Source organism: Furipterus horrens, unplaced genomic scaffold (genome assembly GCF_987537825.1).
Source record: "Furipterus horrens unplaced genomic scaffold, mFurHor1.1.pri manual_scaffold_13, whole genome shotgun sequence".
NCBI classification, from domain to species: Eukaryota; Metazoa; Chordata; class Mammalia; order Chiroptera; family Furipteridae; genus Furipterus; species Furipterus horrens.
The window spans coordinates 57,341,730-57,368,110 of record NW_028327183.1 but is presented as its reverse complement, the minus strand read 5'-3'; the positions used below and the strand labels follow the sequence as shown (position 1 = coordinate 57,368,110).

Here is a 26,381-nt window from a genome sequence, read left to right as displayed (position 1 = left end):
ACTTCCACGCCCTGCTGGCAGGGGAGTTGAAGGAACTGCGGGAGACGGGGCGTTTCCTCAGGGTCCTGAGTCAGTGGGATGTGAATGACCTTGAAGACAAGTGGTGGTGGTGACCCAAGGACTGGAAGCCGCCGCCTTCCCTGGGAGGTTCTTGGAGCACAGCCACCAGGAGCTTCTCACCACTGACGTACTGCTCAGGTGTCCCTGTTCGTGGGACACATGGGCTGTCACCTCTGTTGTCTCCCCCAGGGGGCCACAGGCAGCTCACCACACACCCAGTCTCTAGACCCCTAGTCCAGTGCTGCATCTGGCCCTGAGAGCCTGCGTTGGCTTTACGTATTTTTTGTCTTTCTAGTTGTAATATTTTAAATTCTTGGGTGCGTTACAAAGACTCAATAAAGTAAAGGATATAAAAATACTTTGAGGAGACCTGAAGCTTTGTTTCTCGTGGATTGAGAGGTGGTCATAGATGTAATTATAATTCCATAATTATCATATTATAATTGAATAAGCCAGACAGACCTCCAGAACGACTTTTGATATGCAGATATGCCCACCCGTGGCTTTCGCGTCTACCTTTGAGGGATCTGTGGCTGCGTCCCAGCTAAAATATATTTTTACCCACCTGAAGACACCAAGGAGTGTGGAATCCCACACAGAATACAGCATGCAATACGTTGCCATGGGTGGAATGGTGTGTGAGGAATAGGAGTTTATTGAATTGTAATTTTCTCTCCCTTGCCTAACAACCAGGCTTCTTTCTATGCCCTTGACTCCATAAGCCAAAGCTGTCAGGAGTCGTCTTTGGGCACAGCTGGACATTCACTTATTTTGCATTTCATAGCTTATAAAACATCTTCATGGTGTGCTACACTTAACCTCTCTCGGTAGCTACCTTAAAGAAAGACTCGGAATCCTGGATGAGGAGAGATTTGCAAGGTTGTACATGGTCCTACTATATATAATGTCAATTATTAGAAACCACCTGAATGCCTGTCAGAGATGGAATAGACCATTCAAATGAAGTACTTACGTATGTCCTGCCATTCTGTGTGTCAGGTCAAAAAAGGTTTGGGTCCTGGCTGGTGTGGCTCAGTGGATTGAGTGGCAGCCTGTGAACCGAAAGGTCGCCAATTTGATTCCGGGTCAGGGCACAGGCCTGGGTTGCAGGCCAGGTCCCCAGTTGGGGGCGTGAGTGAGAGGCAACCACACATTGATGTTTCTCTCCTCTTTCTGCTTCCTTTCCCCTCTCTCTAAAAATAAATAAAATCTTAAAAAAAAAAAAAACATGCAAATTTCCAGTTATAAAAACAGCACAGGAAATAGTCAATAATATTGTGATAACTGTAAGGTGCCAGGTGTCACTAGACTTAGAGGAGGGATGCCCTGATGCCCTTCATCAATTAGAGACATGTCTCACTCCTAGGCTGTACACTTGAAACTAATATAATGTATATCGGCTGTCACTGAAAAAAATAAAAATTATTTGAAAAAATAAAAGACTGCCATGAGGCAAGAAAAGAGAGCCGGAGCTGACCCGCTGCCAGGACTCATGGAAGAGGCAGCAACCACGTCAGGCCTGCGTGTCCAGAGCTCTGGGCCAACGCGGCGGAAGGCCCCCTGCTCCTGAGCCTACACCTGTGCTCCGGGCGCCCACCAGAAGCAAATCCTGCTTCAACATTTTACAACATGTTTTAAGATACATAACTTTATTGAGGGTTTCAAGTGTCATTGTGAGACAGGAGGGGACATTGATCTGGAAGGTCTCTCTATGGCTTGCCCAAATCCACAAAGCAAGTAAAAACCATCAATAAAACACGTCTAAACGGGGTCCTAGAAAAGTCAGGGGCAGTAATTCAGAGTTCCTGGGCACAGAGGAGGTACACGTCGGGGCTCCAGTACGTATCCTTTGAAGCTGCTCTTGCGTCGGGAAGTCCAGGTCGGAAAGTCCGTCCGCCTGTCCAGTCCTGGGTCTGTCCGCTCACTCGTCTGTGATGGTCAACGAGGGATTTCTCTCTTTCACGGCCGTCAGAAGTTTCTGAGTTTCTTCATCAAATTCGTCTTTCTTCAGCCTGGAAAATACGAAAGGGGCTCTATGTAACTCATGCCTCTTCTTTTTTTCCTTCTCTGTACCTCATCTTTCTCCCTCCTTTCTTCGCAGGCATGCCCGGGAGGACCCGTGTGCTGTGCTCATGAACGTGGGGCCCCGGTGGTCACACACACACAAGCTCCGGCTGGTGGTGCTATGCGTTTCTGCGGTGTGGACTCCCCATCCGGGGCCGACAGCAAGCTGCCAAGTTGATGTCACCAAACAGGGGGAAGAGCTGTTCACAGCGGGTCCTCCTGGCCGGGAGGGCATGTCACAAACATGTCCCAGGACCAAGCCAACGTCCTGTGTGATATAGGAAGCCCTGATACCACCTCAACATTGGGGTTTGGGACAGGAAGTCAGGGGACGCTCAGGAGCAAGACGGGGCTATTTTTATTTTTAGGAACCTAAAATAATTCTAACTCACTGATTTCACTTAGGTTTTAGAAATGTAGGAAAAAATGATAAAACAAGATGCTATGGAGTCATTACATCATCATCTAGTACAATATTATTCATTTGATAAAATTATAGGAATAATCTATTAGTTTTATGTATAATTATAGACATATTTAATTATATTATACATATAATATGTAATTATACTTACATATTGGAATGTATTATATATTTATAACTATAGACTTAAATTATACATATTAGTTAATATTTATTAGCTTTTATAAGTATACTTAACTCTAATTATAAATTGTTAAAATTTTAATATCTAATATTTTAATATAAATAACATGTATTAAATGTAATTATAATTTGTTTATAATCACATGTATTTAAATATATAACAATTATAATGTACATATTAAATATGAATGATCATACTTATACACATAATCGTAATGTATATTATAATTACAGTAATTATAACCTGCACTATAATTATATAATTTGCATTATAATTATATGTACGATAGTTCTTATAATTACAATATGTATTATAATTCCTATAATTATCATTTGCACTGTATTCCGGAGCCGGAGTCCCTAAGGCAGTTTGACGTTGTAGTCAACACCGGCAACTCCTGCGGCGCACCTGAAGCCAAGCTGTATTGACTCCGTCTTTCCCTTGGATCCTTCAGCTGCGAAGAGAGGGGGGGTCTGCTGCATGGGCAACAGCAGACCCTCCATATCACCCTGCCCAGGCTCTGTAGCTTCAGCTTCACTGGAGAGGACACTCCAGCGTCATCGCAAGATGTCGATTCAACACGGGAGGAGACAGATACCGTGTCACTCCCGAGTCGGACTGCACAGCCATTCTCGGCGGTGCAGATAGACTCTTAAGAAGCTACACCATCGTCTCTCGAGACGGACGGCTGCCGACGACGATATTATAATTCTACTGTACTTTGTACTATCACAGTACCAGTGCCACCATTTATTGCACACTCAGTGTCACCAGTGCCTGTACCCCATAAGGGACATGAGCCTCTCACCCCCACAGCAGCCCTGAGCCTGGGAGCCCCGTTTGCATTGGAAATGCAGGGAGACCAGACTGTGGAGGCTCCTCGTGGCCATGCTGCCACCTCGGTCCCAGCCCCATCCCACCAGCAGCCACAGCTCACCCGAGAGCCTGCAGCCCGCACTCGGGGTGTCCCAGGGCCTGACACAGCACGAGCACCCCATCGTGGTCCAGGGCGTTTCCAGTCAGGACGAGTTTCCTCAGAGTTCTGCTGCCCGTGAGCACGGAAGCGAGGTCCTCACAGCAGGCGCTGGTCAGCTTGCACTCTCCCAGCCTGCAACGGACACGCGGTGAGAAGGGGTCCCTCCCCGGGGCAGGAGGCGGCCCGTGTGGCACATGAGCTGGGTACTTGGCCCAGGCCCGCCCCCGATCTCTGCGTACAGCCTCTAATGGTCTGGCGCTTGTGACATGGGATAACTGCTTTGGGGTCGATCGTACAAGTGGCCACCCTCGTCTGTTCCTCTCTGAACCCAGGCCCGTGGCCATGGGACGCTGCCACTCACCCGCCTCAGGGGAGCAAGGTCTGCTCGCCACCCCTGCACCTGCGCAGGCCTTGGCCTTGATGAGGCAGTGGAGGCAAGGTTATGTGCATCCTGAGCCGACACCTTGCATACTTCCGGTTCCCTTGAGTCCCTGAGCTACTGATTGTGTGCTTGCAAAAAGTCAGAGGTGGAAGCCTTAAACCCCAGCACCTCGAAATACGGCTGCATTTGCAGATAGGGTCTCTACAGAGGCACTTAAGCTAAAATGAAGTCATTACGTTTGGCTCTAGTCCAATAGGACCGGTGTCCTTATCAGAAGAGGAGATCGGGACACAGACGCACACAGAGGGACGGCCGTGTGAGGACACAGTGGGGAGACGGCCGTCTCCACGCCCACGAGAGAGACCTCAGGAGGACCCAGCCCTGCCCACACCTGGATCTCGGGCTTCCAGCCTCCAGAACCACGAGAGGATACATTTCTATGGTTTAAGCCACCCAGACTGTGGTACTTTGTCATGACAGCCCGCAACAAACCGATGCGAACGGCACGTCAACAAGGCCAGGCTACCCAGGTCGCCACGTGGCCCAGTCGTCCTGCCAGTGAGGCCCACCTAGATCCCTGATCATGCCCACACGAGGTGAGCTATGCCCGGCCCAGACCAGCGGAGCCAGCCAGCCAAGCCATCCTGGGTGCTCATCTGTTGCAGAGCATGCTCTCGTGTCATTACACCATGACAGCTAACGGCTGTGGGTCCCGATGGGGGTTGCCTCTTTCTTTCTCTTACTGCCCATCAATTCTCCATCTTTGGCCACCCCCAAGGACACAGCCATGACGTAGAAGAGGCACCCACCCGAGGATCTGTAAGCCACAGGTGGGATGAACCAGAGCCTCGCACAGCAACCTCACGCCATCATCTCCTATGTCATTGCGACCCATCTGCAGGTTTCTCAGGCTTGAGTTTCTGGCGAGGACCGAGGCGAGGTCCCGACAGCCATCGGCGGTTATGAAACAGTTTACCAAACTGCAAGAGAACAGTAAGCAATGCCACTCTCCAGGGTTACTATGGTTTTTTGTTTGTTTGTTTTAGAGAGAGAGGAAGGGAGAGAGAGAGAGAGAGAGAGAGAGAGAGAGAGAGAGAGAGAGAGAGAGAGAGAGAGAGAGAGATGTGACAGAGAAATATCTATCAAAGCTGCCTCCCATACACACCCAGCTGGGGATCAAACCTGCAACCTAGGAAAGTGCCCTGACCGGGGATTGAACCTGTAATCTTTATGGCGACAGGACAAGGCTCCAACCAACTGAGCCACCTGGCCAGAGCCTTTCTTGCTTTCTTTTGATTAGCTATTTTATCATTCTGTTGTCTCTCTTCTGAGAGTTCGCAAGGATGACTGTTTTCCTTCCTAATTTCATACAAGTTTTTATATCCGTAATTAACCTGCCGACATCTCAAATTAATCAACTCCCTTACCTTCTTTCTGGGTTTTACATCATTCATGTACATTTTATGTTACTGTTCTTGTGCCTTTTAATTTTTTTCCTTTAAGTCCTAAAAGCACTATTACGGGGTGAGGGAAAAAGTAGGTTTACAGTTGTTCACATGGAAAATAAAGCAATAATTAATAGATGATAATACAAGAATAAACTCTGTTTCACATACTCACAACTGTAAATCTACTTTTGCCCCACATTTTATGGAGATATTTTCTACAGGTTTCCCACTTTCATTGCTCTGTAATCATCTCTATCTGGAATTGCTTAACTTCTGTCTAAGGGAAACTTTGTCAGAGTTGCCCTGAGGGATGATCTGGCTAATGTCAGGAAGCTTCGGTATTTTAAAAACTGTGTTGTCCCCATTGGTGATTACTTCTGTGGGTTGTAAAATTCCAGGTCGACCAGTTCTCCCCAGCGTATCGACAATCTCATTGCACTGCCTTCTTTTTCTTTTCTTTCTTCTTTTTGTTTAAAGATTTTCAGAGAGAGTGGAAGGGAGGAAGAGAGGGAGAGAAATATCCATGTGTGGTTGCCTCTCACACGCCCCCAACTGGGGACCGGGCCCACAACCCAGGCCTGTGCCCTGACTGGGAATCGAACCGGCGACCCTTTTGTTCATAGGCCGGCGCTCAACCCACTGAGCCACACCAGCCAGGGCTGCTCTGCCTTCTTGTTGTCATCATCACTGATCACTGAGCTCTTTCTGTCCCTCTTCTACATGTCATGGCTGCTCCCAGCCCTCACCCCATCACAGAGGTAACATCATTATCTTTATATTTCATGTTCTCCATTACTTATTCTACTAGGGACAAAAAAGGATGCTTGAATCTGTAGACTGAAGTCTTTCATCAGTTGTAATAAACTTTTAGCCATTACTTCTTAAAATATGAGTACGTTTTCTCCCTAGGATTCTCATTAAATATGCCAGACCTTCTCTATTTACATCCTTTTTTCTCTTCATGCTGCCCCTGCATAACTGTGATCTACCTTCTATTTACTAATTTACCCTTTGATTATGTCCAATCTATGTTCAACCCATTTTATTAATTTTCTCTTTAATTGTATCAAACCTACTGTTCAAACCATCGATTAGGTTTTTGATCTTAGTTATATTGATAATTTCTAGATGTTCCATTTTATTTGTTTTCTCAACTTGTCAATTTTATTTCACTTTATAGCTTCCTTTTCCCTAAGATGTTTAAACTTATTCTTTTTCTTTAAACAAATTAATGATAATGGTTTTATAGGTAACAAGCCTAGTTACTCCAATTTCTGAAGTTTGGTAGGTGTGTCTGTTTTGTTCTTGCTCACAGGGCTGTATTTCCTTGTGTTTTAGGTTATTTTAACTATGTGTGGTTTTATTGGTCTTGAAAGATTATTCTAGAAATAAGATTATGGCAAAGATTATGCTATCCTATTATCTACCCCAAAGGGGGATGTGTACTTGTTTATTTTTTTTACCCTAGTTGTCTACTTTAATATTTTAAAATATTAATGTGTTATATTTTTATATACAATTTATATGTTACAAAAATATAGATAATACCTTAAATAAATATACATCTCCAGGATTTTTGGACAACCTCAAGTGGTCTGCATCTAGTCTATACAGACTACTTCTGCATCAGCTTCTGGGTGTTTTTGATGTTCAAAACATATTCTCTGATATCGTTAGTACCTTACAGTTCAAGGATTGAGCCAGAAAACCTAACCCACCATTACGAGAGCAAGAATGCATCTGACTCTTTTCTTGCCCTTTTTATAACACACTCTTCAAGCAAGGAATACGAAGTTCTGAACTCTCAGATTTCTTGAGATTAATCCCATAAGTCTGTTGATTTCTCAGGGAGAGGCATTTGAAATGCTGTCCCAATGGGTAACTGCAGAATGCCACCACCCACCACAGATCACCCAAATATCACTCCATTTTAGACCTGAAATGAAGTCTTTTAATTCTCTTCACTCCCGTATTCCTTCCTCAGGTATTCCTGTTTTTATCCATGTTTATTCTCACATACATGATTAGGTCTCCTATCCCCATGGTTCACCCTTCTCCCTAAAATTTCAGCTCTCCTTTTCCACCTGATGAAACTTATACATCTTGTAGAACACATGGAAAACATCTAATTGTGAAGCTGTCCCTTAGCCCTTGCCAGGAAGTTCATTGGTGGGAGGTTTGAGTCCTGGTCAGGGCACATGCCTAGGTTGTGGGTTCAATCCCTGGTCAGGGCGTGTACGGGAGCCAACTTATCGATGTTTCTGTGCCATATCAATGCCTCTCTCCCTCTCTCTCTCTGTGGAATCAATGAATATATACTCAGGTAAGGATTTTAAGAATGAAGTCTCTCAGCCCCAGTCACAATCTCTCTCTCTCAGGCCTTACGTAAACCCCGGTGAAGAACCATTTCCCATGCATTAAATCTGTGACACAGAGTTAAGGGACAGGTGTGTTTGCCTGAACATCGCTACAAGAATCCGAATCAAATCATTTTTAACCTTCACCTTCTAGGTCACGGACACTGTAGGCTTCCTCGATTCCTGGTGCCTCCTCAGCAACCCCAGCCCCTGAGAAGGAGGCTTGTTCTTCCAAGTAAGCCTCAAAGACACTTACCATAGTGACTTCAGGTAGCAGTCTGGCTGTGTCAAGGCCTCGCACAGAAAGTTCAGGTATTCCTGTTTCAGGATGTTTGTGCTGAGGTCTAGATGGATTAAGGTCTTGTTACACAGAAGGACTTCAGGCAGTTTTCTCCAGAAAGCCTCACTGAGGTAGCAGCAGGCTAACCTGCGGGCGCAGGCATACGGAAAAAAAGGAGGGGAGCTTTATTTCCCTCCATATTACGGAGAGTTCCTCTAATCTTTGCGCTGACTGGGAATTGAACCCATGACCCTTAGGTTTACAGGACGATGCTCCAACCAACTGAGCTACAGCAGCTAGCATTTCCTGTAATCTTACACACATGAAATCCTCAAGGGAGACCACGGATTTCTGTCATACCTGAAAACACCTCCCCTTTTTTCCGTCTTACTCACATGACAGAGAGATCGGAACACTCACATGATAAGAGATCAGAACACAAAGCTGACCAGCTCACGTAGAAGGAAGGACAGGGCACAACTAATTCACAAGGAGAGGTTGGAAGTGTTGGTTCTAATTCTACGTCTGAATCAGTCCTGGGCCAAGACTCTGCTTCCTCATGAACTGGGCGTGTGTATTGAATTACCCTACATGTAAAATCTATAGTCTTTTCAGTTCTGTTATTCTTCTCCCGTAGTTTCTTTTTTAATTTTCTATTACAGTTGACATACAATGTTACATTAGTGTCAGGTATACAACACAGGGATTGGATATTTAACTTGGGAAGAGATTCCCCCCTAGAAGTCTAGGGCCCACCGGCACCACGCACCGTTATTACAATATTACTGACTATATTCCCACTGCTGGACTTTACATCCCTGTGACCATTCTGTAACTACCAATTTGTACTTCTTTTTCATTTTAATCATCACTTGAGAATATGTTGATTGTATACGGAGAGGAAGAGGGGGAGAGAGAGAGAAAAGTCATCAATCTCCTGCACATGGCCTGACCGGGAAATCAAACCTGCAACCTAGGTATTGGCCCGAGGAATTGAACCCACAAACTTTTGGTGCATGGGAGGACGTCCCAAACAAGCCACCTGGGCAAGGCACCAATTTATAGTTCTTAATCCCTTTACTTTTTCACCCAGTCCCCAACCCCCAATCTGGCAACCGTCTGTCTGTCCTCTATATCTATGAATCTGCTTCTCTTCTGCTTGGTTGTCTATTTTGCTCTTTAGATTCCGCGCATAAGTGAAATCATCTGGCGTCTGTCTTTCTCTGTCTGACTCATTTCACTTAGCACAATATCATAATAGCTTGTGGCTTTCAAAAGGATGTATGTTTACTTTGGGAGAATAGTCAGGTACAGCAAAGCATAGAGCTTTGCAAGCTAGTGAGGTCGCCATCCATGGATAGATTTTGGTCAGTGGACCCGAGTTCACACTCGTGGCCACCATGGCTCTCCATAGGGGACCGTCCCAACGGCCACTTACACCAAGATCTCCAGAGCGCAGGTTGGGAGGCAGAGGGCTTCACACAACAGAGGCAGCCCTGTGTTCAGGTAGTTGCAAGCCAGGTTGAGAAGCATCAGCTTCCTGTTCTCCTGTAGGACGCCTCTGAAGCCTTCGCAGTCATCAGGTGAGAGGCTACAATTGGCCAGCCTGTGGGAAAGGAAAAATGTCTCATTCACTGGTTTCTACGTCCCCGATTCATTCCTCTTGCTAATTCTGTAAGTCAAGAAGCCCATGTTTGCTCTGATTGAGATTCTCCCTGATCCCCATCAACCCCTTCTCTAGACTTCAGTCACATACACACTAAGTCATTGTCTGTACACAGCTTCCGCTTCCCCATTGGAAAGCCCAAAATACACTGTGTGATCTACAAGGCTCCTGCCTCTTCCTAAACCCGTGTGTGTCAGCCACACTCGCCCTGGTGAGTGGCCTGGTCTGCATCAGGTGTGGTTCTTCAAGGCGTTCGTTCATGTTTGCTGTTCCCCAAACTCCTTCCCCACACCTGCTCGACCCCACGTGGGGTGTCTGTGCTTGCTCACCCTGAATTGTCATGAACTGGACACACCTGTGTTATCAAGATTCAGGTCCAGGAACAGCACCTGGCCATCACCTCCTACCACAATCCTCACCTCTAATATCACAGTCCTTCCTGTCTTTGAACTCCATGCAAATGAAATCCTAGGATTTAGTTACTCTTAAGTTTGGCTCACTTCCACCAGGGGGATCTATGAGACTCATCCAAATTGTTGCTATACACGGACGGGCCTGGAGAGCGTTAGGCTCAGAGAAATAAGCCGGTCAGGGAAGGACAAATACCACGTGATCTCACTTACAGGTGGAATTCAATGAGCAAAATGAATTAACATGCGAAATAAGAGACAGACTCGAGAGGGAATGAGCAAAAAAGAAAGAAACAAGAGAAGAAGCTCATGGACACAGACAAGAGTGCGGTGATTGCTGGGGGGAGGGTGGGAGGGGAGGAAGAGGAGGATATGGGGGGATGGGTGGTGATAAAGGGGGACTTGACTTGGGGTGGCGAACACCCCATTAAGTGTACAGATGATGTGTTGTAGAACTGTGCACCTGAAACCTGTGTAATTTTGTCAACCAGTGTCACCCCAATAAATTCAATTAAAAGAAAAAACAAATTGTTGTTCTAACTGTAGAGCATTCATTCTCAGGAAGGGAGTCTACAACCACAGGTCTCCTCGTGACTGACTGTTGGCGGGCATTTCCATTTTTCACGTCATATGACTGCTCGTCATGAATGTTGTAGGACCTATCTTTCAGCAAATTTATGCATGAAGCTCCTCCAAGTGGAATTTCTAGGGTACACGGAACGGCAGAACCTACAAAAGCTGGATAGAGGCAAAACTGTTTTCTCAAGTGGTTGCACCAGGTCAGAGACTTTAACTCCCATCTTCAATTCTCAAGTTCACAGGCGGCTAAGTTTGCGTGCGGAGAACAGAAAGAGGATGAAAGTCGACAGGTAAAAAATATGCCCAGTCCCTTCTGAGGTCAAAGCGGCGATGCTGGAGACTTACAGGAGCCTCTCGACGTTGCACTCTGGGCTGTTCAAGGCATCACAGAGCCGTGTCACGTCGTCACGGGAGAGTCGCGTGCCGCTGAGGTCCAGGTGCTTCAAATCTGGGCTGTGAGTGAGCACCCCGAAGAAAACGCAGCCATCACCAGAGAAGGAAACATTATTCATCCTGCAGAAATGAAGCACGTTTCAGAGAGGTTTCATCCCACAAAACCTGAGAAGATGGCCTGAGCATCGGTCTTTGACACCCTCCCCTGTGACCTGTAATACTAGCCAGGGTTACAACCTCCCAAGTTGAAGTAAATTAACACAAAAAATTGTTTTTTTCATGTAATGGTTCAATAAAAGTATTACCACCTGGAGGGGTCTGGGGTAGGGGTGGGGGAGTGTTCCCTGAAGGCGGTAGTTCTCCATCTTGACTAACATTGAAATCAAGTAGGGGTACTTTGGTGAGTTGATTTAGGGGCTTGACCTGGGCATGAAAAACTTTTTTAAAGATTTATTTTTTATTTTTTTTTAGGAAGAGGAGAAGGGAGGGAGAAAGAGAGGGAGGAAAAACATCAATGTGGGAGAGAAACGTCCACCAGTTGCCCCTCACACGCCTCTAACTGGGGGCCTGGCCCATAACCCAGGCACGTGCCCTGACCGGGAACCAAACCAGTGGCATCTCAGTTCACAGGCTGGCGCCCAACCCACTGAGCCACACCCGCCAGGATGAAGAACTTTCTTAAAAGGTCTTTATGGCCTTGGCCAAGTAGCTCAATTGGTCAGAGCATCATCCCGACAGGCCAAGGTTGTGGGTTCAATCCCCAGTCAGGGCACATACAAAAAGCAACCAATGAATGTATCAATAAATTGAACAACAAATCACTTAGTTTCTCTCAGTCTCTCTCTAAAATGAAAAATAAATAAATAAAATAAAATGTCCATGATGATTTTAACATGCAGGCAATATCAAGAAGTCCTGCCCTGCCTGGGTGGCTCGGTTGGTTGGAGCATCATCCCATGCACCGAAAAGTTATGGGTTCGATTCCCAGTAAGGACACATACCTAGGTTGCAGGTTCGATTCCCAGTCAGGCCATGTGTGGGAGGCAACCAAACAATGTTTCTCTCTCTTTCTCTTCCCCTTTCTCTCTAAAAGCCAATTAAAAAATAACATTCTCAGGTGAGGTTTAAAAAAAAAAAAAACTACCCAAGCTACCCTTGGCCACATGTTCCCTGAGGTCAGGACCATAACTCTAAGCTCCATTTATTTCTTGGGATTTAGTACAAAGCCAGACACCCCACTGGCCCTCAAATATTGGGTGATGTAATGCCCCTGAAGCATTTTAGGAAGGAGTACGTGCAGCGGCCACCAGCAGAAGCTCTGTGACTGATCAGCTGCGAGTCGATGAGCTGTGGCCTTGAGAAGCTCGCTTTAACACAGTGAGTGTGGGAAAGGTACGCTGTGATTCTCTACATCGCTCATTTATCCCGACCACCCACTTGGGTCCGGGTGGACCTCCAACTTACTGAAGCTTTTGAAGGCGACACCAGGGATGCTTCAGCTGACTGCTCAGAGTTACGAAGTCTGACTCCTGGAAGTTACTGTCAGTCACTGTAAGTTCTCTGAGGTTCTCATTTGCAGTGAGCGTGGAGCAGATCTGATACCAACAGGCTAAGTGGTAACTTGACCTGTAAGGAAGGAGAATGGGAATGCTTGCCCCCAATGAACAGTCAACCCAAGTCACAGACAAACAGTCAACACAAGTCACAGGCAAACAGTCAACACAAGTCACAGGCAAACAGTCAACCCAAGCCACAGGCAAACAGTCAACCCAAGCCACGAGTGAACAGTCAACCCAAGCCACGAGCGAACAGTCAACCCAAGTCACAGACAGTCAACACAAGTCACAGGCAAACAGCCAACACAAGTCACAAGCAAACAGTCAACCTAAGCCACGAGCAAACAGTCAACCCAAGTCACAGACAAACAGTCAACACAAGTCACAGGCAAACAGTCAACCCAAGCCACAGGCAAACAGTCAACCCAAGTCACAGACAAACAGTCAACCCAAGCCACGAGCAAACAGTCAACCCAAGTCACAGACAAACAGCCAACACAAGTCACAAGCAAACAGTCAACCCAAGCCACGAGCAAACAGACAACCCAAGCCATTCCTAAAGTATAAGCATCAAGCATTATCTTCCTGAACACAGGACATCTGACTCAGATCAGACCCACCTGAGTCATCTTCTATTCTTGACTCTCAACCACAGGCAATGTTGTCCCTTCACCCAGGGGACACTGAACAATGTCTGGGGACATTTTTGGTTGCTACCACTTGGGGAGGGGTACTCCTGGCTTCTAGTGGATAGAAACCAGGGATGCTGCCAAACATGCTAGAATACACAGGATTGCCCCCACCCCACCAACACACAATTATCTGTCCCCAAATGTCAACAGTACCAGGGTGAGGAACTTCGCCTTATCTTTGCGCAGTTTTACAGGGAAAGCTGAGGTGTCTGGAGTAAGACACTTAGGCCCAAACTGAGCCTCCACCACTTCCTCACTTGGGCAGCTTCCAAGATCCCTTTGCCTCAGTTTCCTCACTTGTAACATGATAATAAAAGAATCTCTCATACAATTTTTGTGAGTATTAAAGTGAGTTAAAGTGTGTTAGATTTTTCAGAATCCATTTTAAAAGGTAGTTTTTAGCTGGGAAGGCAAGTGAGTCTGAGTGTGGTCCCACGGAAATGATACTGATATCAACTTATGTACATATCAGCGAATATTTGTGAATAGGACCCTCATAGTCAGTCTCCATAGTACCTCACACTGTGGTAGCTCACCTCATTGCAATGAGGCAACCGCAATGAAGAAAGAAGACCCCCATGGACAAGGCCACCCGCCTCACAAGGAGTCTGTCCAGGATGTAAGCTGAGGTCTGTCTGACAGAAAAGGTGAGACCCAGCCCTGATTCTCTATGAAACACTTGATTAGCAAAACCCACCTGGAAATAAGGGACAGATGCCGAAAAAAGCAAGAGGAAGGGAATCACGGGATGGACTCACATGGCGGTCTCTCCGTTCTCTTCTGCAAAGACATTCTGGGTGGAAAAACAGAGTTTCTTCAAGGCAGAACAGTGTTGTAAGCAGTAGGCAGCAACCACCAGGTCCGACTTGTTGCTGATGAAGAAGCACACGTCTTGGAAGAGGTTTACAGCCCACTCCGCAAAAGTTTCGTTCTGCATCTCGAACAGACAGTAAAAGAATGCCAAGAAATCCACCTGTCTCTGGAGGTGTTCACTCTCACTCACGCTCTGCAAGTGCTGCCGAAAGGCCTGCTCTACCTCCTGCTGGTGCAGATGGGAGCCAAAAAAAGCCTCTAGCTTCTGTTGTTCCTTTTCATTTGAAAGGCCGAAGAGGAAACACCCCAGATAAATCCAACGGACCTTTACTTTCTTTAAATAGGTAGATACCAGCGTCTCAGTACTGCCCACAGCTGGGTTAGGGTGGCTGGCGTGGCCCTTCACGAAGTAGAATAGGGCGGTACAGAACTCCTGGACGCACAGGTGGATGAAGGCGTACGAGTCCTCAGCCTCCCCGCACCTGTAAAGAGCCTTGGCGTCCAGCAAGGCAGGGATGTCAGACTCCGCTAGCCCGTTTCTCCTGAGATCCTCTTCGCTGAATACAAACGTGTCGGTCCACATGCCCTCGGCGGCCAGGGAGCATAAGCCCGTCAGCCGGCCTTGGCTTTGCTCATCTGGGTGACTAGCTCCCTTGGCTGTGAACAGGTTCAAGACAAAAGAGGAATAAAGGGAGGTGGCCCGCCGGCACGTCAGGGCCAGGTCGTGCCCTCTTTCCATCTCCTGCTTCAGGCAAGTGCACACGGCCCAGCAAAGAATGGGGATTTTGCACATGGAAAGCAGCTGTTCGTTGTCCCTTACAGAATTGAAGGCTTTGATGGCTCTACTCCTCTCTTGGAACAGGCAGCAGAAAAACAGCTTCCTCTCACGCTCTCTGAAGCCCTCAAGCGTTTTGATCTCCGGGTGCTCCAGCCTGTCCTCGATGCTCTGTGGGTACACGGGCACGGCCGCGATGAGCAGCGAGGCCTCGGGGAGCATCTTCTTTCTCAGCAAGCTGCTCAGGATCACGCGGATGGGCCGCTGCTCCATCCAGTCACTGCACAGATCCGAGTCAGGTTCGTCCAGGTCATACTTCAGTTCTTCAAAGCCATCGATGATGAACAGGAGTCTCTCTGGTTCGGATGTGATCTCTGCTATTGGGGAGAGGGAGGCGGACCAGTCTCTACAAATCAGCGCCGCCAAGCTGGCCTCTGTCATCCGCTTCACTTCCCGGCAGCAGAAGTAGAAGACGTAGGAGAACTTCTCCTGGTAGATCGTGCCCCGTGCCCAGGCCAACATCAGCTTCATCAGCACCGTTGTCTTCCCGACCCCTTGGATTCCTCTAAGGATCACTGTTCGTTTCCCGGTTTCCTTGGGATCAAAACAAACCTCCAGATATTTATGTTCTTCCGGGGCGAGTTCCTTCTCAAAGTGATCATAAATCCCGGTGACGGAGTCTCTGAGGCATATCTTGCTGAATTTCTCCTTGACGTGAGCGCGATACGTCTTTGTGTGGCCTGAGTCAGTGAGCACAAGAAAACACAACACAACACAACACGTTTGAGTTAAAACACTCGTGTAAACATCAGCTTGGACCCTGCCGCTCTTCTTCCCAACGCGTCTGCTCGGAGACCCGCCGGCTGTGGCCCCCAGGCCAAAGCCAGTCAACAGCCTGTTTTGTAAATAAAATTTCACTGGGACCTCGTCATGTTCTTTGCTTACACATTGTCTACAGCTGCTTTGCCACTACAGTGGCAAAGATGAGCAGCTGTGACGGAGACACGGCCCGCAAAGTCTAAACTATAAACTCCACGGCCCATGACAGTCTGACGAACCCTGCTGTAGACACACACACCTGTTCATTGTTGCTATTATACAACAAACCCTAAAGAATCACTTCTAACCATGGACAGAAGACCAGTTTAATTATTTATGGAATATGACACAGGTAGTAAAAGCACAGAATAATTTTTATATGAAAAGAAAAACCCGACAAGACAAGGTCTCTACTATGTACCCATTCTTGCCTACAAGGGACTGAGATAGAGATAGTGGTTTTCTGGGTATGGAATTTATCTAAAGGACCTGACACAGGGAAATTAGATGTAGAAGATATGACAGAGTGCCTCTCAATAGATGATTGGCTAAAGAAGGGGCGGTACATATATTAGTCACCCATAAAAAAAAGAATGAAGTCTTATTTGTGACAACATGGATGAACCTAGGGTATCATGTCCCGCGAAATAAGTCAGAGAAAGATAAATGCCATATGACTTCACTTATGTGTGGACTCCAAACAAAACACACAAATAAAACAAAAACAGACTCACAGAAACAGAGACCAGATGGATGGTTCCAGAGGGGTGGGGGTAGGAAGGATGGGTAAAAAAGTGGAAGCACAATCGAGTCAATAATGGTGTGATAACTTCATGTGGTGGGAGATGGTGATGGTGAGGTGTATAAATGTTGAGTCGGTATATCGTACACCTGAAACAACCGCAATGTTGCATGTGACTACACTTAAATGAAAAATTCAACATAATAACCTAACAGTAATGAAAGTGGTATGTATTCCATTATTTTAATGCTCCAACAGGGCAGGGCTACTGTGAGAACATAATGAAGCAGCGGAGGGCCTGCACTATTTGTGTACAGGACACAAATGTGGATGGTTGTCATGGCGACTCAGAGATCAAGACAACTGTCGTTATTGGGGCTATTATGTTGTAAAATGGCCAGCAGCTCTTGATAAAGTTCTGAACAAAAGACAATCTTCCCCTCAAAAAAAAAAAAAAAAAAATGACCCTTAAGACTATATTGCTATAGGTCATTGCTTCTCTGACATGAATGCTTGCTTGTTAAATATTAAAACATATACATACATGCCCTGGCTGCTGTGGCTCAGTGGATTGAGCGCAGCCCTGCAAACCAAAGGGTCGCCAGTTCAATTCCCAGTCAGGGCGCATGCTTGGGTTGCAAACTAGGTCTCCAGTTGGGGGCCCCTGAGAGGCAACCACACATTGATGTTTGTCTCCCTCTTTCTTCCTCCCTTCCCTTCTCTCTAAAAATAAATAAATAAAATCTTTAAATATATATACATACACACACGACAATGATTTAGAAATCTTACTAAATACTGGTGTTCTGTGGCCTCTTTGAATAAATACAGTTACACCCATTAATATCAATTCAGAGTGTCATGTACAAAAGACGTTAACTGTTATTTTTGCTGAACCATCAAATTTATAGTTCCTGTGCTACAACTTCACTTTAGAGCCCTGGCTGGGTGCCTCAGTTGGTTGGAGCGTTGTCCTGTGCACCATAAGGGTGTGGGTTTGGTCCCCAGTTGGGTCACATACAAGAGGCAATTAACTGGCTTTTTTTCCTCTTTCTTAAAAAAAAATTATTTATGTATGTATATATTTTTAGAGAGAGGGGAAGGGAGGGAGATGCAAGAGATACATTGATTGGTTGTCTCTTGCACGCCCCCAACTGGGGACCTGGCCTACAACCCAGGCATGGGCCCTGACTGGGAATCAAACCAGTGACCTTTTGGTTTGCAGGCCGGTGCTCAATCCACTGAGCCACACCAGCCAGGGCTCTCGCTCTCTCTCTGTCTCTCTCCTCCTCTCTCTGTTTCTCTCTTACTTCCTTCGTCTCTCTTGAAAATCAATAAAAACATTTCCTCAGGTGAGGATTTAAGTAATAATAGTAATAATCGTCGTCGGCAGCCGTCCGTCTCGAGAGACGATGGTGTAGCTTCTTAAGAGTCTATCTGCACCGCCGAGAATGGCTGTGCAGTCCGACTCGGGAGTGACATGGTATCTGTCTCCTCCCGTGTTGAATCGACATCATGCGATGACGCTGAAGCTACAGAGCCTGGGCAGGGTAATATGGAGGGTCTGCTGTTGCCCATGCAGCAGACCCCCCCTCTCTTCGCAGCTGAAGGGTCCAAGGGAAAGACGGAGTCGATACAGCTTGGGTTCAATAATAATAATAATAATAATAATAATAATAATAACTTCACCTCAGAGTTTCTGGCCTGGATGCAAGGACAAATGATTGGCAACCTGGACCTGCAATGCGGGCTACGACATGGCACCCACCCACACAGGTAGATGGGGACCCTCTATCAAAATTAGGACACGATCCTCAGGATAAGAAGTTTTGTCCCCATGCCCCGATCCCGGACCGCCTCACCGGTAATCTCCTTCTGGGCCTTCTCGCAGAGATCCTTCCGATCCATCTTCTGAAAGACGAGGAAGGTCACGTCCCAGGCTTGCTCTTCCCCGTAATGCTTGACCAGGAGGTTGGCCAGGTGCTCCCGGGTCGCTTTCTTCACGTTGGCCCAGGGGAGCTGCCGGAGTCCAACTTGCAGAGGCGTGTGCTTGAGCAGCTCCTTAAATTTCCTGAACTCGTCCTTTCTGAGCTCCCCCAAGTACCACATGAGGCCAAAGTCAGAGAAGAAAGATGATGGCATCGTGACCAGCACAGAGATGACAGTCTTCAGAGAGAATGGCCAGGAACCAAGAATAAATGAAACCTACGTAAAGTTCAGAGCAGAAGAAATGAGGAAATGGTGTGGGGGTTAAGAAGACTAATTGGTAGGCTCAAATCAGACAGGGAAATTAAGAATAATATAGGAAAGGGGGAAGCCAAAGAACTTACATGCACGACCCATGGACATGAACTAAGGGGGATAGGATTGCTGGATGGTAGGAGGGTAAACAGGCAGAGGGGAGCAAAGGGAAAAGAAATTGGGACAACTGTAATAGCCTAATCAACAAAATATACAAATAAATAAATAAATAACTAAATAAATGCTATCTCTCAAAAAAAAAAGTTCAGAGCAGAATCAAATTATTTGAAAATCAGTCAATTGAGGTAACTCAGTACCTTGCTAGTTTTGCGGGGATGGAGATAAGGGCAGAAATTTTTTAGACCAGACACATCCATTCTCACCTTCTCGAACATCTGAAAAGTTCAGGATGACTAAGAAATAACCCCCCAAACAATTACTTCTAACCCCAACTCTGCTGATGCCTGGTGGAGACACATAATGAAAAGTACCCAAGTGGATATACTATAGAATTATACACCTGAAACCTGTATGATTTTATTAACCAGTATCACCCCAATAAACCCAATAAAGATAAAAAATAAAAATAAATGTTTAGCGCTTGCTGGTGCGGCTTAGTGGATTGAGCCCCCGCCTGCAAACCAAAGGGTCATGGGTTCGATTCCCAATCAGGGCACAGGCCTGGGTTGTGGGCCAAGTCCCCGGTTGGGGATCCACAAGAGGCAACCACACATTGATACTTCTCTCCCTCTCATTCTCCCTGCCTTCTCCTCTTTCTAAAAATAAATAAATAAAATGGTCAAATAAATAAAATTTCAAATGGGGGTGGGGTGGGCTAGCCTAGTAGTTTCTTTGGGCTGTACCAAAACTGAGTGGCTTAAAACAATAGAAATTTATTGTCTCACAGCACGAGAGGCCAGAAGTCCAAAGAGAAAGGTGTCTCTGAACCCTGAGTCCCTGCCTGCCCCTTTCCAGTTTCTGGTGGTTTGCTGGCATTTCTTGGCTTATAGCAGAATAATTCTGATCTTGCCTCCCCTGCCACACACCACTTTCCTGTGTCTCTGCCTGCATGTGGCGTTCTTCTTGTAAGGACGCTGGTCATCCTGAATAAGGGGCCCCCCTACTCCAGGAGAACTTCATCTTACCTAATTACATCGACAACGCCTTGTTCCCAAACAAGATCACATTCTGAGGTACCGAGAAGACTTTCACGTGTGTTTGTGTCTTTTAAGGGGGGCACAATTCAATTCATAACAAACTGTAAAGACCAATTCATTGATAGGAAGAGATATTCTCTCTGTATATGTTTCTCTCAGTCTAAATAAGTGTTACAAAACTAAGCAAAGTTTTCATTGATCACCCCCTAGAAGTATATACTTATCAAAGATCTTTCTGCCCTGGCTGGTGTGGCTCAGTGGATTGAGAGCTGGCCTACAAACCAAAAAGTCGCTGGTTTGATTCCCAGTCAGGGCAACATGCTTGGGTTTCATGCTGGGTCCCCAGTTGGGGGTGTGAGAGGCAACCACACAGTGATGTTTCTCTCCCTCTCTCCTTTCCCCTTTCTAAAAAATAAATAAATAAACCAAGAAATAAATTATTTAAAAAAAAAAAAAAAAGCAAAAACTCATTCCTAAGCTCCAAGTTCTCCTAACCTCAGGATTCCTTTTGTTCCTTAAATGTCTTCCCCTATATTTAAGATGCCCCACCCTTTGAACTGATAAAGAACTTGAAAGCGTACATCGTTCATCTGGTCTACCAGATTAAGAGCAGAAAAAAGCCACTAAGAGGGTTAGGAGCAGCCTGTCTGGGTGAGCACTGGGGGGCAGGGTGGGGAGAGAGAGATTTGTTGTTCCACTTACTTATGCATTCATTAATTCATTCTTTTATGTGCCCTGACCAGAATGGAACTCACAACCTTGTCCTATAGGGAGGGCGCCCTAACCAACTGGTCTACCCGGCCAGGGCGGAGCTTGTAGTACTTTGATTGCGCGTCTTAACACCCCACCAGTGGACACCAACTCAACGGTAGTGTTTTACCTGGAACACAACAGGTTACAAAGGCAAAATCCAGGGCCATGGTGACGGGCACCAGGACACCTGTCCACGTAGTTGAGAAAGGAAGCCAGGACAGGGGAGAAAACCAAGACAACATGACAAAGAAGGGAGCCCAAGGGACAGGGCCCGCTGACTCACCGCTCCAGGTCTTCCTGGTGGTCCTTAATGAGCGGCGGCTGGAGCTGGGACCAAATAAGCTGCGGGGCCACGTGACGGGCCAATGACTTGCTCCCCTCCCATTGGCTCAAGGGAGCTCTTGAGGACCAGGCCCAGGATTAGGTGAAACAAATTCCCACCTTGGGTGTGGTCTAGCTCTTCGGCCCTGGAGTCCTACCAGGGCAGGTATTTCAGACGGAGATTCCGATTTCAGATTTTCCCAGGGCTTCCGGCTGCTAGAAAGTTCCTCCAGGCTCACCGAACTGGCCTACTGAGGGAGTCGTGCTGACTCTCTTCTTAGTCCGAATGATTGTGAAATTCATCTAAAGGATGGGCTCCTTCCCACATCTGAAACGTCGTTGTGCTGTGAACAAGCTTCTGTCACCCAGAAGTAGAACCTGGTGACTCTCGGCCGCTGTCGTTGGGAGTCTGGGCTCATGTGTTTGGGGTGGTTTTCACTCTGCCCTGGGGTTCCCCACTCATCGCACCCACCTCTGAATTTTTGTGAGGACTTCAACGTACTGGTAGGTAGGATAGATAGCCAACCAAGACAGGGAGGAGGGGGGATGCATGTCCCACCCCCCGACCCAGCAGTTCTTGAAATTCTGTGTATCTTTTCCACGATCCGGGAAAGGAAGCTCTCGAAACTGTGCTTTCACCCCAAGGACTGAAAGGCCAGAAAGGGTCCCCAGGGCCCAACGGAGGAAGCCCACACACGCTGTTGGGTATTCACGCCCATCCTGGAAAGCTGGCGGCACCTGTACCTGCCAATCCATAGGCAACTTCTTCACCCTCCCGCATCCCACCAACTACGTAAGTCCTCCGAGCAAAGGATCGCTCCCTTGGCTCTCGCTGGCTGCCCAGCCTCAGGCCGCCCCCACTCCTGCTCTTGCCCCTCTCCCCCCCTTCGCCGGGCCATTCTCTTCCACGAGAACAGATCACCGATAAACCCTGCATGTCCGCTAATAGACTCGCCGATCTGTAACTCTTGACTGCGTTGGTGAGCAGAACCGAGTTTCTGGGAGTTGCTCCCCTAACAGCGCCAGGAACTATCTTTGTCTTAGTATAAATTTTCTCCCGCTTTACAAGAAGAATCCTATGAATTAAGGACTATTATTTTGGGAAGGTTGTGAAATATGCATAAATAGAAATGTAGACAACATAGGAAAACTTAAGGGATAACTAGTCAGGACATGAATATCTCTGATCCAGAACCTAGATTAAGATAGATATTAACACTTGCTGGGTGGCTCAGTTGGTGGAAGCATCGTTTCATACACCGAAAGGTTGCAGGTTTGCCCTGGCTGCTGTGGCTCAGTGGATTGAGCACCTGCCTGCGAACCAAAGGGTTGCCAGTTCGATCACCAGTCAGGGCACATGCCTGGGTTGCAAGCCAGGTCCCCAGTTGGGGGCGCATGAGAGGCAACCACACATTGATATTTCTCTCCCTCTCTTTCTCCCTCCCTTCCCTTCTCCAAGATAAATAAATAAATAAATAAATAAAGTTAAAATGCTCTTACTAAAAAGAAAAAAGACAAAATTAAAAGAAATAGACATTGTAGAGCAGATGTCATATATATAGTGATGGAAAGACACTAAACTTTGGGTGGCGAACACACAATATGCATATGATGTATTACAGAACTGTACACCTGAAACGTGTGTATACTTATTAACCAAGGTCACCTTAATAAGTTTACTTTTAAAAAGAAATAGACATTACAAGGTTTCTGTGCAAGCTCTGCCGCCACAGCCCCAGCTGCATGCCCCCTCTGCCCTCAATATTTGCCAAATGAGGCGAATTTTGTGTTCATTATTCCCCACGACTTCCCATTTTTTCCCCTGATAGATGTTCCCCGAAGAGATGTGTTTAGTTTTCTCTTTGAATTATAGGGAAGAGATTCTCCTCAGATTTGTTTCTTTTGCTTACTGTTATATTCTTCAGACTGCATCAGTGTTAAATGTTTTTGTTAATCATTCATTTACTTCTTTCCTGCCTCACCAGATGTAAATGTATGAATATATCACAGCGTACCCATTCCATCAGTGACTGGCTTTGTCTCTCAAGTTCTGGTAAGGCGAGCAGCGCTATTTTGTACATCCTTATACCTGCTGCCTCCTTCCCATGTGCCGGATACTGAATTTCTAAGAAGTGAAATTCCTGGGTCATAGAGGGTACACAGGTTACTTAGAGCTGTCATTATAGAAATACAAATGATTTCAATATGAATTTTATATTCATCAAAGCTGCTTTTTCACACATTTATTGAGAATGTTTATTATTCTTTTCCAGCTTTATTGAGATATAATTGACATAAAGGGGTGGGCAAGACTAGGTTTACCGTTGTGAGTACATGAAACACATAGTTTATTCTCACATTATTAATTAATTATCTATTAATGATTTGTATGACAACTCTAAACCTACTTTTCCTTATCCCTGTATAACGATGTATAAGTTTGTGGTGTCCAGCCCCCCGATTTGGTACATTTACATGTTGCTGTATGATTACCACTGTAGCATTAGCTGACACCTCCATCACGTCACGCAAATACCATTTAAGATCCAAAAGAGCCCTGACCAGTGTGGTTCAGTTTGTTGGGCATCATTCTGCAAATAGAATGGTGGCCGGTTCAAATCCCGGTCAGGGCACATGCCTGTGTTGAAGGTTTGGTTCCTAGTTGGGGCTCATCCAAGAGGCAACCGATCAATGTATCTCTCACATCAATATTTCACTCTCACTCTCTCCCTCCCTTCCCCTCTCTCTAAAAGTAATTTAATTAAATCTTTTTTTAAATATGAAAGAGTTAATTTTAAAACAAAAAGCTCTTGTCTTTTAGCAACTTTTGAGTATGCAATAGAGTATTAATCTTAACAGTTTCTTTTTTTATCAGTCTGAGAGGGAAGTTAGTTTCCACAAATATACCAAATTATCTCCAATTATCGTAATTCTGTTACAGAAACAGGGGAGTCCAAAAATCCCCAGAGTTTGCTGCTGGGGGATGGGGAGAAGTAAGCAGCTTTTGGAATGCCTCCACATGCCTGAGGCTGGTGGCTAGTGTCTTTCTTATGCAAATGGCTTTAATGCATCCAAAGCCTCAGGCAGATGGAAGGAGTCTTGAACCAGGGGACGGTATGGAAAGCACACAGAGCCTACGTAAGGTTCTGTGAATGGTCAGAACTGTTTGCAACGCCCACTGCGTCAGATGACGCAGTCGGGGATATATAGGCAGCTGCAGACATTTTAGCTCAGACTCTCTCAGACTCTCGCTCTGACTCTCTCTGGCATGCTCGGGCTCTCACTCTGAGACTCTCTCTGGCTCTTGCTCGTGCTCTCGCTCTGAGACTCTCTCAAGCTCTCGTTCGGGCTCTGGCTCTCACAGGCGCTCTGGCTCTCGCTCTGGCGCTCTGACTCTCTCGCTCTGGTGCTCTGACTCGGACTCTCGCGCGCTCGCTCTCGGGCTCTAGCTCTCTCACTCTGGCTCGCTCTCTCGCTCTCTCGTGTGCTCCCTCCACGTGGCTTGGTGAAGGGGCCTTCTCCATGTGGCTTGGAGAAGGGGTCTCCAGGCTGCTTTAAGAGGCTCTCGCCATGCGGTTTTGAGAAGGAAAGGAGATCCGCGCAGTTTGCAGGAAGAAGACAGTTTGCAAGGAGGCTGAGAATCCAGGTGGTTCTGCATTGAGAGCTGGAGGGCACCACAGCACAGAAAGGACCTCCCCAATCAGATTGAATGATTGGCAGCTGCTGGTAAAGCTGAACTGTGTTTGGAAAGTAGGGAAACGGTTTCTCTGACTTTCGTAAAACTAGCCTGGTTTGGAAGGGGGGAGGCAAGGATATGTGTTTGTGGGTGTTTTAAAGAGCATAAGACTTAATAACAGAAATCCGCAAATGACTAAATCTATATAACTGTTAAATAAACAATTCTTTTTTCTTTTCACCAAACTCTGGTATTGAGAGTTATAATTTTGGCGGCGGGCAATCGGGCCCCTAACTAAAGAGCCTGTGGGTTTGTTTTCAACTGGAGCAGCCCAGGGGTTCTGTAACAATTTGGCACCCCAGGTGGGACATTAATAATTGCCCGTGGCAGGTCGACCCCCTTGGGAGACACCTTCTGAGGGCGCCGACCACCTAAGCACGCCAGTGTGGTGAAAAGAAAATAGAACTGAGAAGGGATTAGAGAAGTAAGATTGTTTGCTAAAACTTATGTCTGTGTATTTCTAAAATAATGGCATCGTGGATACTAGATTTGTTTGTCCGATTAGGAGAATTCCTGGACGTAAAAGAATTATGGATGCCGGAGTGGTATATATGTTTTCTAGTCCTTGGGATTATTTTGGTTATAGCCATTAGCATATATGTCTGGGTTAATGGAAGCAGTTCTGGGCAAGTCCCTGATGGCAGCCCGCTGGGAAGAATTTTGGAAAATTGGGATAAATACTGTTGTTATCCTATGACTAGAAAAATATTAATTTATTATTGTAACACTGTTTGGCCTGAGTATGTTCTGGGTGGTAAGAAAAGGTGGCCTGTGAATGGTTCTCTGAATTACCATGTGATTAATCAATTAAAGGGGTACTGTCTGCAATCGGGAAATTGGGAAGATGTTTATTATCTAAATGCATTTGTAGAGTTGCATAATAAGACCTTATCAGAAATGGAGGCCCAAATAATGGTGCAGAGGGAAAAAGAGGTCTCAAAGCCTTTTCCTGAGAGTCAAACGCCGGAAGAAAGGGAGAATGAGGAAGTAGCCCTCTTTAATTCTCTAAATCCGGGAGACAAAGGCCCTAATTTGGCACCAAGCCAGGCACAGGTGGGGGCGGTTCAGGAGGCCATAGCTTCCGCAGCAGTGGCTCCACCTCCTCTGCAGGAGGCCCAGGCTTCCGGGGTGGCGGTTCCTGTGGCGCAGCGCCCTCTGCAGGCAGCCGCAGCTCCTGCAATGCCAGTGGCGACGGCACAGCCCCCTCTGCAGGCAGCCGCAGCTCCTGCAATGCCAGTGGCGACGGCACAGCGCCCTCTGCAGGCGGCCGCAGCTCCTGCAGCGCCAGTGGCGACGGCACAGCGCCCTCTGCAGGTGGAGGCTGCCTCCACCATACCACCTCCAGAGATGGAAGTGGCTTCCGCGGTGCCCGCCCTTTTGGAAACTCAAGGGACTTCTCTCGCACCACCGTTTTTGGAGCCGGCCTCTGAAGTGACTGCAAAGTCAATGGCTCCACCCTTACAGGAGGAGGAGTGGGTCTCCCCCGCCAGAACCCGCCAAGGAACTCAGTATAGTCAGGGGGCCTCCCAATTCGGAGCAAGCCAATTCCCTCT

The 26,381-nt window shown here is 46.6% G+C and overlaps 1 protein-coding gene across 1 annotated transcript; it reads right to left on the bottom strand.

The window, feature by feature from the left end:
- Nucleotides 1–1,981: 1,981 nt before the first annotated feature.
- Nucleotides 1,982–18,762, bottom strand: NLRP4 (NLR family pyrin domain containing 4). Its single transcript, XM_090259266.1, has 9 exons — nucleotides 18,483–18,762; nucleotides 14,230–15,799; nucleotides 12,688–12,849; nucleotides 11,176–11,343; nucleotides 9,614–9,781; nucleotides 8,152–8,322; nucleotides 4,900–5,070; nucleotides 3,670–3,840; nucleotides 1,982–2,072 (listed from the first exon to the last, which is right to left on the bottom strand). Exons 1-9 carry the CDS (start codon nucleotides 18,760–18,762, stop codon nucleotides 1,982–1,984), a joined length of 2,952 nt encoding a protein of 983 aa, XP_090115392.1.
- Nucleotides 18,763–26,381: the final 7,619 nt, after the last annotated feature.

Bases quoted from the DNA above. Each gene is read 5' to 3' on its own strand.
- NLRP4 (XM_090259266.1), bottom strand. From the start codon at position 18,762: ATGCCATCATCTTTCTTCTCTGACTTTGGCCTCATGTGGTACTTGGGG. The intron at 8,323-9,613 runs GTAAGTGGCCGT...CTGCGCCCGCAG, and splicing joins TGCGCTCTGGAGATCTTGGT to GTTAGCCTGCTGCTACCTCA. The intron at 5,071-8,151 runs GTAAGTGTCTTT...GTTCTCTTGCAG, and splicing joins TGCTACCTGAAGTCACTATG to TTTGGTAAACTGTTTCATAA.